This window comes from Rhyacophila brunnea, unplaced genomic scaffold (genome assembly GCF_057557595.1).
Source record: "Rhyacophila brunnea isolate RB1 unplaced genomic scaffold, BYU_Rbru_1.0 scaffold_6, whole genome shotgun sequence".
NCBI classification, from domain to species: domain Eukaryota; kingdom Metazoa; phylum Arthropoda; class Insecta; order Trichoptera; family Rhyacophilidae; genus Rhyacophila; species Rhyacophila brunnea.
The window spans coordinates 31,300,977-31,318,906 of NW_028233276.1; the positions used below are offsets into that span (position 1 = coordinate 31,300,977).

General features: G+C 33.6%; 1 protein-coding gene across 1 annotated transcript; it reads right to left on the reverse strand.

Annotated features, from left to right (window-relative positions):
- Nucleotides 1–408: 408 nt before the first annotated feature.
- Nucleotides 409–16,961, reverse strand: Hat1 (histone acetyltransferase 1). The gene is made up of 9 exons (XM_085957174.1): nt 16,852–16,961; nt 16,610–16,668; nt 16,166–16,335; nt 14,728–14,899; nt 12,823–12,976; nt 11,172–11,337; nt 10,254–10,402; nt 6,556–6,724; nt 409–746 (listed from the first exon to the last, which is right to left on the reverse strand). The coding sequence occupies exons 2-9, from the start codon at nt 16,665–16,667 to the stop codon at nt 582–584; spliced, it is 1,203 nt and encodes a 400-aa protein (XP_085813300.1). The 5' UTR covers nt 16,668; nt 16,852–16,961; the 3' UTR covers nt 409–581.
- Between the last annotated feature and the right edge of the window lie 969 nt (nt 16,962–17,930).

Here is a 17,930-nt window from a genome sequence, read left to right on the forward strand (position 1 = left end):
CGAAATACTACAATGTTCTAATTGCCGATTTTTGGCAAAACAAAAGTAACAATGAGGCAGTGTTCGAAATTATCCTGCGACTTGCGCACAAGTTAGTGTGAATTTTTCATCAAGAATATTCATATAATTTAGCCTTTACGCAAAATGTGGGCAAATAGATACTTTGGTCCTCATAGACTCATAGATAGATGTTATTATTAAGAGAAGTTTTACATGGCTAAGAGAGTGCAACACCCTACACTGCAAGGTTGATTTGTCAAGAGGTGCTGAGTCAAGAAAAACGGAGCGACAGGATGAAGTTAGTAAGTGTGAAATATATTTAGACAGACTGCAATAATAAACTGTGCATTGAAAAAATTACACGTTGAGAATCTTCTCAGGAAAACAAAAATAAATATAATCAACAGGTGAAATTAATGGAATATTATATTGCTTAAAATGAATTACATACAAATTTCAATTGACAGTGTATTTATAATCAAATTTAGACAGAAAAATATAATCTTTATTCATGAATATTCTGTGTTCTTTCGCAACCTCGCTTCCACTGTGTACACAACGGGGCAGAGTCAGGACAATCCCTATGAATCGAGACGTGCCAAGACTTTCTTGTAACAAGACTCAAGCGCGCTGTATTGACTGTTCAGTCTTTGGTAACTCTCCTCTTGACCGGTGATGGACACAGCGGCGGCGTATTCTTCCGCTTTTAACACCTTTTGAAGCTTCTTCATCTCATTTTTCTTTTTCTGAAAGCATTTGATAACAATCAATATATTATTTAATTATAACTCATTTAGTGCTGACAACGTGACTGGCGCGTTTGCATTACCTTTGCCGTTAGATATAATTAACATGATATTTAAATGTGATAATTAAATATTTTATTAACAGGTTAGCAGTGATTGTGTTAATGCTGTTTTAAAGGACAGTAGTATATTTAGTTATTTGATTCGACTTTTTAATTACAACCAAAATGTACGAATTGTGTTTTTGTTAAAACTAGAAGTGCCTTGTCACTTTCTATTACAATGAGTTGTAGGCTCTCGTTGATTTTGGTAAAAAAAACCTTTATGAGTCATTTACATAAAAAATTTAAAATCAGTATGTACATAATATAGTTTTGTTTATCAATGGGTTTTAACAATTTCTGAATATCAAGAAGCTGTAACTCACAACACATATAATAATATATAGCTCGATAGGATGATTTTTGTTTATTTCTAATTATTGTTGATTACTGTCTCAAAATATTCGGTATTGTTTAAAATATTTCACGAACTGCTTAATATGCCAAACAATCTAATTTTGGGTCACCCCTACTTAACAAACTATTTACGAAAAGTTAAAAACTAGTAGGCCTTCGAAATAAGGAAATTGGCTAAAATTATTTTTTCTCTATACTATCCGTATGTATGAGATTCCGAAATTCTTTACAAGCTATTTAACCGATTTTCCACCATATAGCATATAGCACTGTTTGTGATGTAAGCAATCTGACGTCACACGTCATTCAAAATGGCTGCTTTATATGTCACTTTCAAATGTCATTTTAATAATGCATTCATTACAACAAACGTTTGCTTGAGGCCCTTGTTCATTTTGTAAACTCTGTAAAACATTTGCGAACTTTAAAAACAGTTCCTAGTCGTGCTGTTTATTCATTTCATTCATTCATTTATTCTTATTCCGTTTTGACATCTCACAATAGAAGTGATTGAGGTAAAGTTAGTCATAATACGAGGGTGGGTCAATAATTCCTTAGAAAAAAGCATTAAAACAGTTTTTATTTTTGTATTTTTTTTTATTTCTCAACATAATCTCCTTGGAGCTCAATATACTTGGTTAGACGTTTCTCAATTTTTTTTAAACCGTCAGAAAAATAAGTTTTCGGAAGGTCCTCAAAATAAGCATTTGTCCGATCGATGACTTCTTCATTTGAAAAAAAAACGTTGTCCACTTAGCCATTTTTTTAAGTTTGGGAAAAGGAAAAAGTCACTGGGGCCTAAATCTGGCGAATACGGTGGGTGGTCGACCAATTCGAACTTCAATTCTTCAATTTTAGCCATTGATCGTAAACATGTGTGAACACGGGCATTGTCCTGATGAAAGAGGATTTTTTTCCTGTTTAAATGAGGCCGTTTTTCTTCAATTTTGTTTTTTAGCTGGTCCAATAAAGATGCATAATAATCCCCTGTTATTGTTTTTCCTTTTTCCAAATAGTCAACGAAAATAATTCCACGTGCATCCCAAAATACAGTAGCCAAACCTTACCAGCTGATTTTACGGTTTTCGCCTTCTTTGGACATGGTTCGCCTTTCGCAATCCACTGCTTTGACTGTTCTTTTGTCTCGGGAGTATAGTGGTGTATCCATGTTTCATCTACAGTCACAAAGCGACGAAAAAATTCATCCGGATTGCGTTGCATGAGCGACAACAGGGCTTTAGAGGCCACCACCCTATTGCGTTTATTGTCGACTGTGAGCAAACGCGGCACCCATCTTGCAGAAATTTTTTTCATGCCCAATTTGTCATGTAAAATAGAAATGACGCTACCTTTTGAGATCCCTGTAACCTCAATTATCTCACTCAACTTTAATCTTCGGTCACTTAACACCATATCGTGGATTTTATTGATCATTTCTGGTGTAGTCACCTCTACAGGACGTCCTGAGCGTGGTTCATCCTTTGTTGATGTACGACCACGTTTAAATTCATTTAACCAGTTATAAATAGTTGCAAGTGAAGGAGCAGATATGCCGTGAACTAAATCCAACTCATTTTTTATTTCCTTTGCTGTTAACCCTTTTATATTAAAATGTTTAATAACAGCTCTAAACTCAATTTTCTCCATTTTTGTAAACAAGCAAATTTTTTTTTTAAATGTACGAGAAACACACAACAACCCGACCAATCTGATTGAAACTTCGCAGCATACTGAATCGATAGTGCCGCTGCATGAAAACAAACCGCTTACAGTACTAGTCGCGCCACCTGTCGGCTTTTCTAAGGACTTATTGACCCACCCTCGTATAACTGTATGTATTGCCACCAAATGGAAATGCTTACTGGGAATACTCTATCCTTTCGTACAGTAGAATTATAAAATAAATGTGATAAAATAACTGATAAATTATTTAAAGTTCATAATAATCATTCATTTATAATTATTAAATTTATATGGTACCGTTCGCACACTTTCAGACACATTTACAATTTCAAAATTTTAAATTAATGATCGGGGAATGAAATTTTATAAGGTTGCTATTATATGGATGCCATGACACATTATGACGTCACATCGTGACGTCGCTAACTAACGGATTACATTTGCACTCATGCATACAAATGAGCAGTATTTAGCCTATAAAGTATTTGGGAATCTCATGCATGCGACCCTAAGCATTTAATAAATGGGAAAAATGTGACTTTGAGATAATAATATTTATAATCATTGTAAAATATATATGTCATGGTAAATTTCTTGACCTATGCTATAGTTCTCCAAAATTACGAGTCAACTGTACACTTCAATAAAAAGTTTTACTGAATATATTTTGCTATGTTAACTAAACATTAAATTAAATGTATAAACTAATAATTTGAAAAAGTGCTATTACCTGATATCTAACGAAAAATATGGCTTTATTTCAATTTTATTATGAAGACATTTAAAATAATATTATTTTATGGTATAAAAATATTTTGTGATATAAAATATAGGGCATCGAAATGACAAAAATATCTTTCCTACAAACTTTACCGATTGTTAAGGCTTATAGCTTAGACCTTTATGTGACACTCCTTCCTTTCAAGTCTCTATTAATTAATTCATAATTCATTACTTGCTTATAGCTTATAGTCAGTTCAATGTACATACACCATAATAATATTATGTAAAGTGGGTAAATAAAAACCAAAATTTTCATCTGATTTCCATGTTTTTTTTGTTGATAATATTTCAGGTGTTTGCAAAGAAATTCCCCGTTGAATGAAAATGATAAACACAATTATATTATTCCCAATAACTTTATTACTAGACAAATAAGATAAGCTTATTAAAGGGGCCTTTATCTGATCTGAATATTATATTGAATTGCGATGAAGTTCATTAATAACTCTTCAAATAATACAAGGATATGTAAATAATAAATAATTAATTATTGCCACTGTCAGATAAAAAATGACGCATTCATTGAGCATATTATCAAGAAAAAAACTATTAAATAGATAGTACACGTTAAAAGGAAAAAACACATCCTATTTAGAATAAAGTACCCTAATAATTTCAAAAGGAATAATTCATGGTTAGCGAGCACCGGGGAACACAAAAATAATGGGAAGTGGGTTCCCTGCTTAGTGATTCATGAGTGTGGAGAAATATAGGATAAACTTAAAACACGTATTAATGAATATTATATGTTATGTAATATGTATCATAATATGCATTTTTTAACTGTGCCATGTAAACAAAATATGCAATCAATATTGAGGTTATTGGTAATATTTGAGGACTTTCCAAAGGCTTTGTGTTTCTCTGGTTTTATGGCCTGACCGGTCATTGGGTCATAAAGTAAATCTCGCTTCAAATTCTTGGTGTATGGTGGCTGGTTTCACATACATATCTATTTATTATTCTTTTCTGTGGGCAGCATCTTAGATATCACATTTAAACTTTCAAATGACACGGGGTGTTAGGCCAATAATTAATGGCATGACCGGTCATTAGGTCATAAAGTAAATCTTGCTTCAAATTCATGGTCTATGGCGGCTGGTTTCACATATCTATTTATTATTCTGTTCTGTGGGCAGCACCTTAGATATCACATTTAAACTTTCAAACGACACGGGGTGTTAGGCCAAATGCCACAAAAGAAAGAGTATGAAAAATTATGTATGGGTTTGATACCTGGAGCCTAACGGAAAAACAAGAGAAGGATATTCGAGTATCCGAAAATAAAAATCACCAAAGAATACTTAAGCCCATATTCCATTGGCAGATTGCGTCTGGCCCGATCGTCTGCCACGACTGTCAAACTCTATTCTCTATGGTTTTCAAGGATCGTGAGCGATCGGGTCGAAAGTGGAAAATTTTCTATTATCCGTCGTTCGATCCTTTCATTATCAAGCGAAGATTGCCGAAAGCGTACGAAAATAGCCGAATATGCGCCTGAGTCATTCAAACGGTCGTTCATTTCATTCTACGTCGATTTCAACTGAACAACTACAATTAGTCTTTGGATTATTCGATTTCGATTTTCGAATTACTCAATTGGTTTGGAGATTCAAGGTCGCCCAGTTATTCATGATGTAAATTAACAATAAGTATACAAACTTTCTATAAATGTCAAACGGCCGCATAAATTTTAACAGATCTGATGCTCGCTAGGTTTGACAGCTGACAGCTCAGTTTTGTTGACGTAAAATTGCGCGGGAATGCGTTCAGTGTAGCCACCAATCTAAGAAATATCTAGTTTTCACAAAACCTATATTTTTAATAATAGCAACACTAGTATTATTTTAACCAATCAAATCAAGGACCAACGAGATTGAATCGTTGCGTGTAATTGCAAATAGCTAGCGACGACGGTTGGCGTCGATCGTTGGATCGGGTTGGGTCTGTGCGTCTGCCAATGGAATATGGCCTTTAGACCAATTTCAAAAAATCAAAAGTGGCACATCCGAATAAATGCTGAGCTGTTTTCAATTTCAACCCAATATAGTTAATAACTTGAGGATGCGAAGAGTCATTTTATTGGATGGGATGGATCTATAAATCTCCAAAAGGTTCATGAAGGAACTCCAGCAGGAACTCGAGCCCCTGAGCTGTCGAGCTGTCTCCAGGGGAAATGGGAAGACAATGACGAGAAAAATGCAGAGAGGATGAGTGTGACCGATTGGAGAGAGAGAGAGCTTGGGATTGAGAGTTCTGAGTCGACCATGGACCGGAATGGTTTGTAGTGTCAGATTGAAATTCACTCACAACAGAGTTGTACAAGACTGAAATTTCTTCTGACTCTTCTGAAAAGTAGTGACTCCTTTGCCTTTTGCACATAGAAATTGGTCTTCATATTTGTGTGCCCGAATGACAAATAAATGACATTTAATATTAATTAAAGGTATGTACATCATAGTTCTGTAAAGGAATATGTCTTATAAAAATGCGGTAAGTATCTATTTCCAAAAAACGATAAGTCCACAGTCAATTGTGTAAAATCACATTTTATCTGATTATTAATCAAAAGCACAAGAAAAAAATGATTTATAACTTAACGACTTTTACAGAAGCGATAAATAAAGATATGAACACTGAGAATATGGTCAATTTTATTTTGCATAATATATTAATTGCAATAATTCAGGATTGACCAGCCAATATAAATTATTAAAAGGCAAATTCTTCTAATTTAAAAATATGATACATTGGAAAAAATAAACTAACGTTAAAACCAATCATTTACACTTGGAAAAGAAGCACATTGTTTACCACAATAATATTGAATTGCAGATATACCGATATTATAAAATAATATTGTGCAGTTAGCAGTAATGAGTAACCTGAAAGGGTGCGTTGAGTCTATTCTTGACATCGAGTCTGTAGAGTTGGTAGGCCTGCGGGTTGGTGATGTCCGTGTGTTTGAATCGGAGGATTTCGTAGACGCGGCGAGCCTGCCGGCTGTTTATTTTCAATTTACTCCGAGCCTGATTCATCATCTCTTTGGTAAACCTTGCAGATAAATCAATATCAAAAACATTAGCTACATGCAGTATTTTAGTGAAAAAAAAAAAAGTGAAATTGCGAGACATTATACGTATTGTTCGTGGATTAGTGGTGCAGACAATAATGTACCTAAACCAGTGGTTTCCAAACTTTATGTTACTACGGCTCCCTTAAAAAAAAAATCTAATCTTGGTGCCTCCCCCCCTTTATTTCATTAAATAATACATTATAAAAATAAACAAGGTTTTACTACTTATATTATATTCATTTTTAAATTAATTTGTTTTTCATGGGATGAATGTACTTGTTCATTAGCACAATCAATTTCAATAGTAGTCAATCCAAATTCATAATCATTCATCGTTTGGCAGTGTGGTGCTCTAATGTTGTGTTTCCTAAATTATACACGGGAGTTAGCATTTAAGTATATCAATCATCATATAGAAGCCACATCAAATTGCAACGCACAAACACATATTTAAAATAATTAATAGCTCTGAAACAAAGCAGCGCCTTTTTTTCTACTATTAATAAAATAATATGAAAAGTGCATTAGCAAACTAACCAAGAACTCGGTAAATAGATTTTCGTTTGCTTCAATATTTTATATCTGGCAAAGAAATCATTTAAAAGTGGAAACATGGCGAACTTATTTTTTTTGTAATTTTGATTTCCAATGCTCCCAATTTTTTATGAATGCCTTCACTTTGTCTTTTTAAATCAGTGAATGCATTGGTTGTCCTAGCATTGATTTATTCAGTCATTTTTTTTTTAATTTCAACCAAATAGACAAGTTTAACAACAAAATTATCGTTTAACTTTAATTTTCGTATCGTTTCGTTTAATTAACAAATTTGCCTCAAATTTCAACATTATGATTTGACCCTTTTATTTCACTTTTTCACGAGATAGCCAGCGCGCTTCACAATAGGCGGCCACAGACGGACAGTTTTCGTAAGAGGTTGAACATGCCAGTTAATACGTAATGGCGGCCATAGTTATCTTTGGTAGATAATCTGCTGCGCCCATAGACGGACACTTTTCGACCTGTCAGATGTGTGCCATGTTCAAACTGCCAGCGACCCCCCACTCCCGTGTTTTTGTAAAACTGTTGGAATTTCAACTAGCCGAAAGTTCTCGAGTGACATTAGATGTTGGTAACGTAAAGTAGAATATACCGCGCGATACAACGATACAACTACGGCTGGTGTTGCTTGTTATAAAATACAAATTCATTTATTATTAAAAATATAATAATATTATGTACGCGGAGATCGCAAATATTATATTTTATTTATTTTTACGAGAGTAAAACAAAGTTATAGTTATTTATGTAAACATATTATTTTATACAATATAATATAAATGTTAAAATTTTAGAGAGCATTATAAATATTAAGTTATTGTGAAAATATAGACTAATAACTCAGTACTCAAATTTTATTTATTGTATGTAGTGAATATTACAAATTATTAATTTAAGACGTTCACAACATAAATTAATATACCTAATTGTGAATGACAATGTCGCTAAATCTAAATAAAATTTAAGTATATATTTTAATAATATCATAGTAATTAATTATTATACTGATGATTGATGTAAATATAATTTTGTGGCATGTTTAAATTTATTGTATATAAAATCAATACCTTTATAAATATTACCGTTTTCTTACTAAATTGTTACTGTCCATTAAAGGGAATAATTTATTCAAAAGAAAAGATTATATTTTATATTTACACGAATGTGTATAATATTGTTTCGGTGAATCGATAAAATACACAATCCACTAGCAAAATCATGATTTATTTTACCAACGTCATAGGTGTGTATTTTATGTCAATTTGTTTCTAATAAAAACAATTATAACCATAATAAATTCAAAGTAAAATTATTCGTGCATCAATATCGTTCAAGTATACTCTACCTAAAACTAATTGAAACAATACCCCTGTGTGATATCTCCGCGAACCTAACCTCCATAGTTTTTGACACTTGCTCTGCCACAGACAATAACTGTACGTATATGGGCACGTCTGTTGACAGTTCGACAGATTTAAATGGGGTAGTTAAACTGATCTGTGGTGTGACCACTAACGTACAGTTATTGAACAGTTATTGTCTGTGCCATGTTCAACCTGTTACGAGAACTGTCCGTCTGTGGCCGCCTAATAGTATTGAAGTGAGGTATTATAAAATTAGTCTCCATATTTTCAGACAGGTTTGCAAACAACCTTTTATAGGACTGTTTTTTTTATGTAGTATATAACTAGGGGCCGTTTTATAAACTAGGTATGCATTTGCAAATTGCAAACCTGTGACTACATTAATTGTGTTAAACTTCTCGCGCCTCCCAGTTTGTAAATCGCTGACCAAACCTAACCTAACAAATAATCCAGTATATCAGCTATTTTCAAAATTAGTTTGCTGCTGGCTTCCTGTAAACCGACAAGAGCCGTGTTTTATTTAGACATGAATTTTATCTCAGTACTATACGACCCAAAGAGGTTGGACGGTCTTTAACACATTCACTGTTCACCAGTTAATTACTAATTAATTATCATGCAGTATCTAATGGCCATCTAATGGCCACGCGCCTAGGGCGTCTTTAGCGGGGAAAAACTTAATATGCGACCATATATTTCCGATACAATATTTCACAGTGAAGTGTGATACGGCGAACTGCAAATGTACAAATTTCCGGACACAACAGCATACGAATATAGCACAGTTTACAAAAATACTGACTAACATAAAATTTCTCATCATAATGAAATCAAACTTAATTCATTTTAGTTGACAAATACATAATTTATTTATAGTCCGAAAGGCAGTCATGTTTGACTCATGTCACTCAAAAATCAATAAAAAAGTGATAAATATGCTGTATCGTATTCAGATAGTTAATTATCCCGGGATATGAACTGTCTGGTGTGATGTTTTTTAACATGGCCGCTCATGACCGTGTTCATTGTTTTAGAGTGAGATTGACTATAAAAATTATATATAGAGAATTGGAATGCAGCAATTTAGAAAATTTACCGCGAGCTGTCAAAGGTCGTTGAATGGTAGATACTGCAAAATATTTTTAAATGTCATCCTTGATTCAAATTGCATTTGATTCGAATCAAGTAAGACGCAGTCCCATGTATTACCAATAGTTGTAGATAACCGCCTTGTTATCCCGAGTGACATTTGTGTTATTTGGGATCAAGAAAAATAACGGAAACATGTTAAGTAAACACTAGTTAGAATAGCCCTGCAGAACACTCAATAGTCAATCTATTGCTATTAGGCAGTATGCGGCTAATAAAGTGTCGGCTGATTGATATGGAGCAGTTTACGGCCAATGAGATTTTATATTGCCATGGTGCGGAAAAGTCGAAACTGAAAGTGGATTCTATACGTTTAATCATAAGGTCATCTCCAAGAACGCAGCGAAACCTAATTGGGGTTCACACTATTTTAACCGGCAGCTTTCAGTTGTAGTATTGACGTGATAATATGTATTAGAAAATAAAATAAAATTACCCTTTCGATAGATTTGCAGGGTCATATGCGGGAAGGTTCTCGCAATTTTCTGTGTCTACGTAATCCCGGATCCGCTGGAACTCTTCGGAAGGGTCTTCAACTGTTATGTCCACAACATTACTCAGTGGAATAAAATGTGCGTAAATTGCCTGAAATATTATTAAATTGACACAATTTAAGTTATATTATAAAAAATAAATAAAAAAATTCAATATTGCAATACATACAAAGTGCATCGAGTACTTTATAGTTGGTTAAATTAAGTGTTTTGACAAAATAACCTTCAAAATAATATTCAAGCTATGATTACGTCATTATCTCCGATATCGTTTTATCATTCGACAGAGCTCAATATTAAAGTGGACGCGTTAGCGGAGTAGGTAAAAGACATGAAACGAGAATGTATAATATGTACCATTATTGCATCACATACAATATACACTATATGTGTAAATTGTCTGTGGCATTATTTAACCAGACACAGTAGAACAGGACAACAATGCTGTAAAGACAAGAATGCGAGTACTCAGAGTTTTTCAACCTTCTTGAGTTAGTGACACATTTTAAAACTAATTAGGATTTTGTGACACCAAAATTGTTGAATTAAAAAGATTTGCTTGAAATTTAATGTTAACACATTTGCATAACTATAGTTCACGACACACTTGTCGGGAAACACTGTACTAACATAATTGCAATTTAGGTAGAGTTTGTCTTTCAAACACGTTTATCTGTATACGAAAGAATGAACTTTTTATGATCATCGATGTATTATTATTGAATAAATACAGATGAAAGTAACAAAAAAATGAACTCTAGCTGCATAGTAATAAGGATCATTTTCTAAACTGCAATCAATGGTGCGAACTCATTCCTGAACTGTGCAGATAGTGTTGACTAATAAATATAATGAGTTACATGTAAAAGCTGTGCGCCTAATCCAAGCCTTTGGAAGGGTGGGAGTATGAGAGCCTGGGAGATGCGCGGCCGAGTGTGGACTGGGTACGCGTAGTAGCGGTACACCGTGCTGATTCCCACTACTGCTCGCCTGACGCTGCCGTCACTGGCTTTGTAGCGTTCATACCTGACAAAACAATATCATTTTACACATAAGTTGCTTTCACAGTTTTTTAGTAAGCCAGGAAAGGGTACACAACATGTAGAGTTAGCTTAGTTTCACAACACTTATCCCGCAGTAATCTTACACTACTACTTAAGGTATGTGAAAGAAAATAGACGCGGACCTGTATTTGGGTTATAGCAAAGTAAGTTAGCACGAAATAACGTCACTGGCCGAATCCAGGGCTTAAATGGAAGTTACAACAACATCTACTGCTATGTATTGTGCCATCGCTTTGATGTTGCCGTGCACTCAGTGTGGTGCATTATTGATCGACAACTTGCCACAGTTTATTGAATTCACACAATTTTTTGAATGTTTTTAAATTATCGTCTTTAGTTGGAATGATTACAAACTATTAATTTGTTATTATTCAATTTATATTGTGCAGTTTTCATAAATTCATTATTGTGCGTAAATTTAAAAATACATTTCAAATTTACAGAAATTAAAAAAAATGGTGATGCCACTTTCGAAAGCCAAACCTGACATAGCCATATTATTAATTCTGTACCGAAGAGCCAATTCGTACATCCAAAAAAAACGTTTTGGATTCGTTTTAGGCTTTTTGGTTATAAAAAGTCTCTATTGTGAATATACTCGAAATGTGAATTGGCTCTGAAAAATATTACATAATATGATGATTGAGGCGTCTAATTCCAAAAAGTGATAAGTCCACATTTGGTCAAAATCGAGAAAAAATACGAACGTATTCTTTGTATAATTTTACACAATATGTATTGATCTATAAATTCCAAAACGTGACAAAACACTATAAAAAAAATATTTTAAGTCTCGATTTATTACAAAAAGCGCTAAGTCCGTGTTTGATATTATTTAAAGCTTGGTTGATTTCGCCTGTGTTTAAGTTAACCAATAAGGGAACGTTCAATATTGGAAATAGCGTCTCCCATGCTGTAGTAAACGGTAAACTCATGACAGCGCCACGGAAATATGTGCCTTATGCGGAATAAATTAAAAAGTGATGTACAAACAGCGCTACGTCCAATTTTATTTTGCCTATATTTATTACATTTAAGAGTTTATCGGCTGAAACAAATTGCCATTTGGTTCTAATTTCGACATAGAATACAACGGAAAAAATAATCTCACTTTAAAACAAATAATTGAAGCTTGAAACATAAAAACGTTGTTTCCCATAAATATTGAATTGTGGACCTGTCGCTTTTTGTAATTAGACACCTCAATTATTCATCAAAAAATCTGTACTTGAATTATTTTATGCAAAATCGTACATATGACACACTGGCTCTGAGGTACAGAATTGTTGTACAGAAAATGTCAACTAAGGTTCATAATTAGTTAGTTATACATAACATCGATCTGTTTGCATTTTACCACAATCGAAACCACATTGCTATTATAGACACAATCGAAAGAAGTTACATTTAATATGGTAGATATAAGTTTTTCTACATAATTACGTACATTACGAAGAATGTCCACTGGTCATCGTCCACATCTATGAAGGAGGCGGCGTCCACATACCATAGCAGGAAGGTTTGAAGGCGAGAATGGAAACTTAAAAAATTTGGGGTGTCAGTTTCGCAGAAGTATACCTCAAATGTTCTTTCTGGTTCAGCTGCGGAAAAAATCAAAAATAAGGAATGACGATTACGTAAAACTTATGCAAATCAAGTACAGTGGAACCCCGATTTTACATGTCCGGAATTAACATATTTCGCTACTTGCGTGTAGTTTCTGCAGTTCTGTTTAATTTTGGCACATTTAATTCCATATTACAATTAAAAATCCCATTTATTTGACACATTCAATTCAATGCATGATATCAGTGAAATGAATTCCAGATGCATGTGTGTATTCTATTTATAGACATCATGACCACAGTGCCCAAGACGAAGGTCACACAACACGATTGAATAAGATTGTTTTTTTTTATCACAGCCATTCAAATGTCTTTACAAACAAAAATATTGTCACTTCAAGAGAAAATGAACATTCTCAAAAAGGTGAAAGAACATGTTGACATAATACGCTCCAAACCAATTTGTATGATTTTTATTAAAAATTTATTTATTTAAAAAATTCCAATTTACGTCTTTTATTGTAAGTCCCTTCGATAAATTATTATTTTTCAATTACATATCTGGATTTTTTCTTGTCTGAACTGTCTTCATACATGCATTTACTTATTTTTCTCAACACAGGCCATAAGGCCCAATGTCAGTAGTGTAGTTAGTAATAGAAGTGAAACAGTCACTAACAGCCAGACTTTAAAAAAATCACATAAATATATATTGTGACTTCACCGGGAATCGTTGATAGGCCAACGCTTTACGCACTGGACTACGAGGCCCTGTCTTCATCCTCAGATAACGGAGGTTTTAATCTAATGAGGAAAGGAATAGGAATAGTTGAAGCTGAGTGGGGAAGGGGCGGATGGTTACGGTCAAATATGTTATAAATGTGTTAAAACGAGACATTATCTTCACAACCTTTATCAGGACAGCTAAAGAGAATGTTAAAAACCGAAAATGTTCCGTAAATACTGGTAAAAAGGTCTGCCCACCGTCAGGTTCGTGGTAATTAAATTATTTGCGTACACATATGCCTGATATAGCCGGGCAATATTTTGTCCATTATTCTCTATATTCTCTAGTATTCTTCTTCTGATTCACTGAACTATAGGGATTGCAATACCGAATGAAAATTTAAATACCGGTTTTTCGGTATTACTTATTGAATACCGATATTTCTTAAACATTAAAAAAAAAAACAAAAGTTGGTACTTATCAATAAATATAGCTATTAAAATCTTTTTCAAATATTATTTTATAGAAAAAATCTACATGCCTACATTTATTATGTTGTCATTTAAAAATATGTATTGATCATAATTGTAGAACTATTGATTTTTTACAAATAATTTGAATATATTGATAATTTTAACTAAAGCCCTCAAAAGTTCATCAAGTGCAATTGTACAGTCATCAATAATTTATAGAATAATTGAACATTTTTGTCACGGATGTTTTCTATTTCGAAATAATATTATGATTACTTATATAAATATATTTGATGAAATTTGTTTTATTATTTTTTCACCTCTGTTGGATTCACTGAATATATTTGCATTTTAGCAGCACATAACTTATAATTCATTTTCAAAAACGTAAACGAATGTGCTTTTTTAATACCGAAAATTACGGTATTTTGGATTTTAAAACCGGTATTTCGGTATTGATAAAAACTGGAATACCTGGAATTTGAAATACCGGTTTTGCAATCCCTACTGAACTATAGTACAAGAGCATTCTCAATATAAATCTTGATATACAGTGCATGCAACCTCAGATAGAAATGTATCCTTACATTGGGTTAAAGAAAAAGAGTGTATTAAGCTTCCATATGGCACAAATGCATTATCCTTGGCCAGGTTCTTGATGAAGTCATCAATATTGGTCATATACTTTGGAGGTATGACTTGGGATATTTTTCCAACCACATCGTCTGCTTTCACCCCGTCGAATTGGGCAGGATCCACCTAAAAAAATTAATCAATAATAAACCTAATTTATTAAATATAAAATCAATATTTCTCGATCTTTTCCTAGATCGTGAATTACTTCTTCTCGAAAAGTGATATTCATTTTTATTATTAAAATAAAATGGGCATGCACGTTTGAAAAATGGAAAAGGTTGAATCGTTTTAGGTGGTGCCCTGCCCTGCAGATAGATAACCAATAATCTCAACAAAGAAATACCAACAACGTTGCATTCATTCACACACATACGGGTGAGTTTCAGGGTCAGTTTATAACGAAGATTTTGCATATATACAAGCTGGAGCCTTCTGATGTTTTTTGTTTATAATACAGGAAGGAATTTCCATCAAAACTTAATATTCTTTAATAAATAGTTTGTGAGCGGACACGATTGAGGTTATCATGAAGAGATACTTCGCCAGAGTGCGACACTTCGTACCCTTTGTGGCACAGCCTCAAGGGTTCCGTCACTGTGGCTGACCCTCCCTCCCCCTGCAGTGGAGCTACAAAAGCGACCTATGCGCACAGATCTGGCATGGCGGGAGGCGCGAGAGTTGGCAATGGACCGAGGAAAGTGGTGTAAACTTGTGCTTGCCCTATGCCCCAACGCTGGGGCGTGACAGGGTGAAGGAAGGAAAGAAGGAAATAGATCAAAAGTAAAAGAATGTTATTAAAAAAGTGTCATTGGGGCATGCATAATTGTGAGAAACCATGGGCATTTTAAGTCGCGTTATTGATCTGTAGCTAACCAAATTATTGGTCTTAATTCTCTTTTTCTGTCATCGCTTTCATACATGTAGGCTGTATCTCTATAGAAAAACATCTTTGGTTATAATCAATTGATTCATTTATTTTGAATGTTCTAGGATATTTTAAATTATTTTTAATTTTTTTCAAACTTGAATCAAATTGAATACATATTATTAACATCAGCGAGTTGCATGCGTTTGACATAGGCTATGCAGTGAGTACGAACCATACAAACAATATTGAAATTGTAGTCTGCAGTGTGTGGTTACCAAAGGCTACAGTCACAACCGGTTGCGGCAGGTGATGTTATGCTTCTGTAAAAAAACTATTAACTAAACTGCCCCCTATAATAAAGGATGTACGGTCACCACAGTTATACACATGCTGTGGACGGCAAATCCCACATTGTTTGTATGCGGTTCGCACACACCGCGTGGCTTATGTGGAATGCATGTGACTCGCTAAAAATAATATGCAAGGTTTTAATTTAATCCAAATGCAATGACCAGTATTACCTTCTCAGTGTAAAATATTCCTAAATAAGTTTGTAAAGAGGCAGCACTGTAGAAGAGCCGAATGTGAAGGTCCGTGTAGCCGAAGATATTCTCGCTATCTCCGAACACTTGATGGCACATGTTGGGGCCGAACGATGTCGACTCATCCTCAATGTCTTCCGGATTTCTCACTGTAAATTGTTATCAAACAGATGCAGTATTGCCATCTCACTTTTGTGGCGAGGAAGAAATTGCATTGTTTTGTGCTCGTTCGCTGAACGTTTAATTCTACTCTTACAATTTCCATATCCTCGTCAATATAGTGACGTTTAAATATGTTTTAATGTTATACTTTCTTTATTGGATGATCAACGTAAACTTTTTTAGCAAACAAACTGACAAAACATGGCATAATTCCATTGCACATTAGAATGTCATAATAGGTGTAGTCGGACAAAGTTTTACCTAATTTTAACTCCAGTACCTCGTTTGCATCCACAACCAAATTTGATAAGGCGTCCATCCTGAAAAGTTACAAAAAGACATCAACTAATCACGATAATAAACAAAAAAATATCAGAATGAAGGCACGCAAAATTGCCGCCAAAATAATTATAAACCTCCATTGAAAATGGATAAAACAATAAATGTCTACAACAGATTTACTAATTTAATATAATGTATTGATGTTTCAAGTCCAGGAGTACCTGCAAGCTACAAGTTAAATCCTTACACCGATGATTTTGATGATATTTTTTTGAAATCTCGAAATAAATGTTCCACCGAAGAACGATTTCAATGACAACCGTTCATAGACAAGTCGTATGGTGCTGTCATAATCCATAAACAAGATTTGATTTTTATCTCGCTCGTTTAATTTTACAAATTTTATTATATTCATGTTTTAACTAGGTACTGGGTAATTTAATTGTGTCTTAAAATTTAATTTAAGACGATATCATTACATTGGTTATTTTATTAGTTTACACGTAGATAAGTCAACAAGTCACATAGGTAGGTAGAAATTGGACATTATAGGACCTAGGTAGTAGGTTACTACTTCAAACACGAAACTTTCCCTTAACCCTCCAACAATTAAAATAAGTACCTAGGTACTTCTAAACTGTAAAAACTAATAATAATTGTTATAACCTAACTTAACTTCCAAATTCAATTTGCGCAAAGAGATAGCTGACCTTTTTAGATTTGTGAGTAGGTAGCTACCTTGTGAGTACCTACCTACGCAGCAAATTTGTAGTGCTTTTTGTATTTTTAAAATGATCATATTTTTGTAAATTTGAATCTCTCATTTTTTTGATTCTCCGCAAAACCTTTGGTTTATTGTTATTTTCAATACAATAAATAGTTTCCCACGAGGTAAACAGACCCTTAGGAAGATACCTAAACTGTATATTATTATATTGGTAGGTACGTATACAATAGCAAAAAAATAACAATGACCTAGGTACCTACAAATAGATAAACAATGTACCTAGGTACCTACCTACTCTTAAAATAATTTCATTCGCCACTTTGGATAAGCTCGTGAGCTTATTATTGAAAATAAACATTTTTCATTGTCACGTGTTTAAGTTTATTCCAAGTTTATTCCATATTTATTTCTCCACATGCGAGAATTAAACCCTGTTACAGCCTCGCCCAAAAGGCTACCCACTTACCATTATTTTTATGTTAATATCTTTGAAATTCATAAAAAAAAAAAAATTAAAATATGGCTACAGTGTTTAACATTGTTTATATTACCTAGTCTATGATTGTTATTTTT

What these genes read in the sequence shown, in the direction of transcription:
- Hat1 (XM_085957174.1), bottom strand. Translation starts at nt 16,667, where the DNA reads ATGGACGCCTTATCAAATTTGGTTGTGGATGCAAACGAGGTACTGGAG. An exon ending in GGTACTGGAGTTAAAATTAG is followed by an intron (nt 16,336 to 16,609) that starts GTAAAACTTTGT and finishes AACAATTTACAG; the next exon opens with TGAGAAATCCGGAAGACATT. An exon ending in CAGTGGACATTCTTCGTAAT is followed by an intron (nt 11,338 to 12,822) that starts GTACGTAATTAT and finishes TTGTTTTGTCAG; the next exon opens with GTATGAACGCTACAAAGCCA.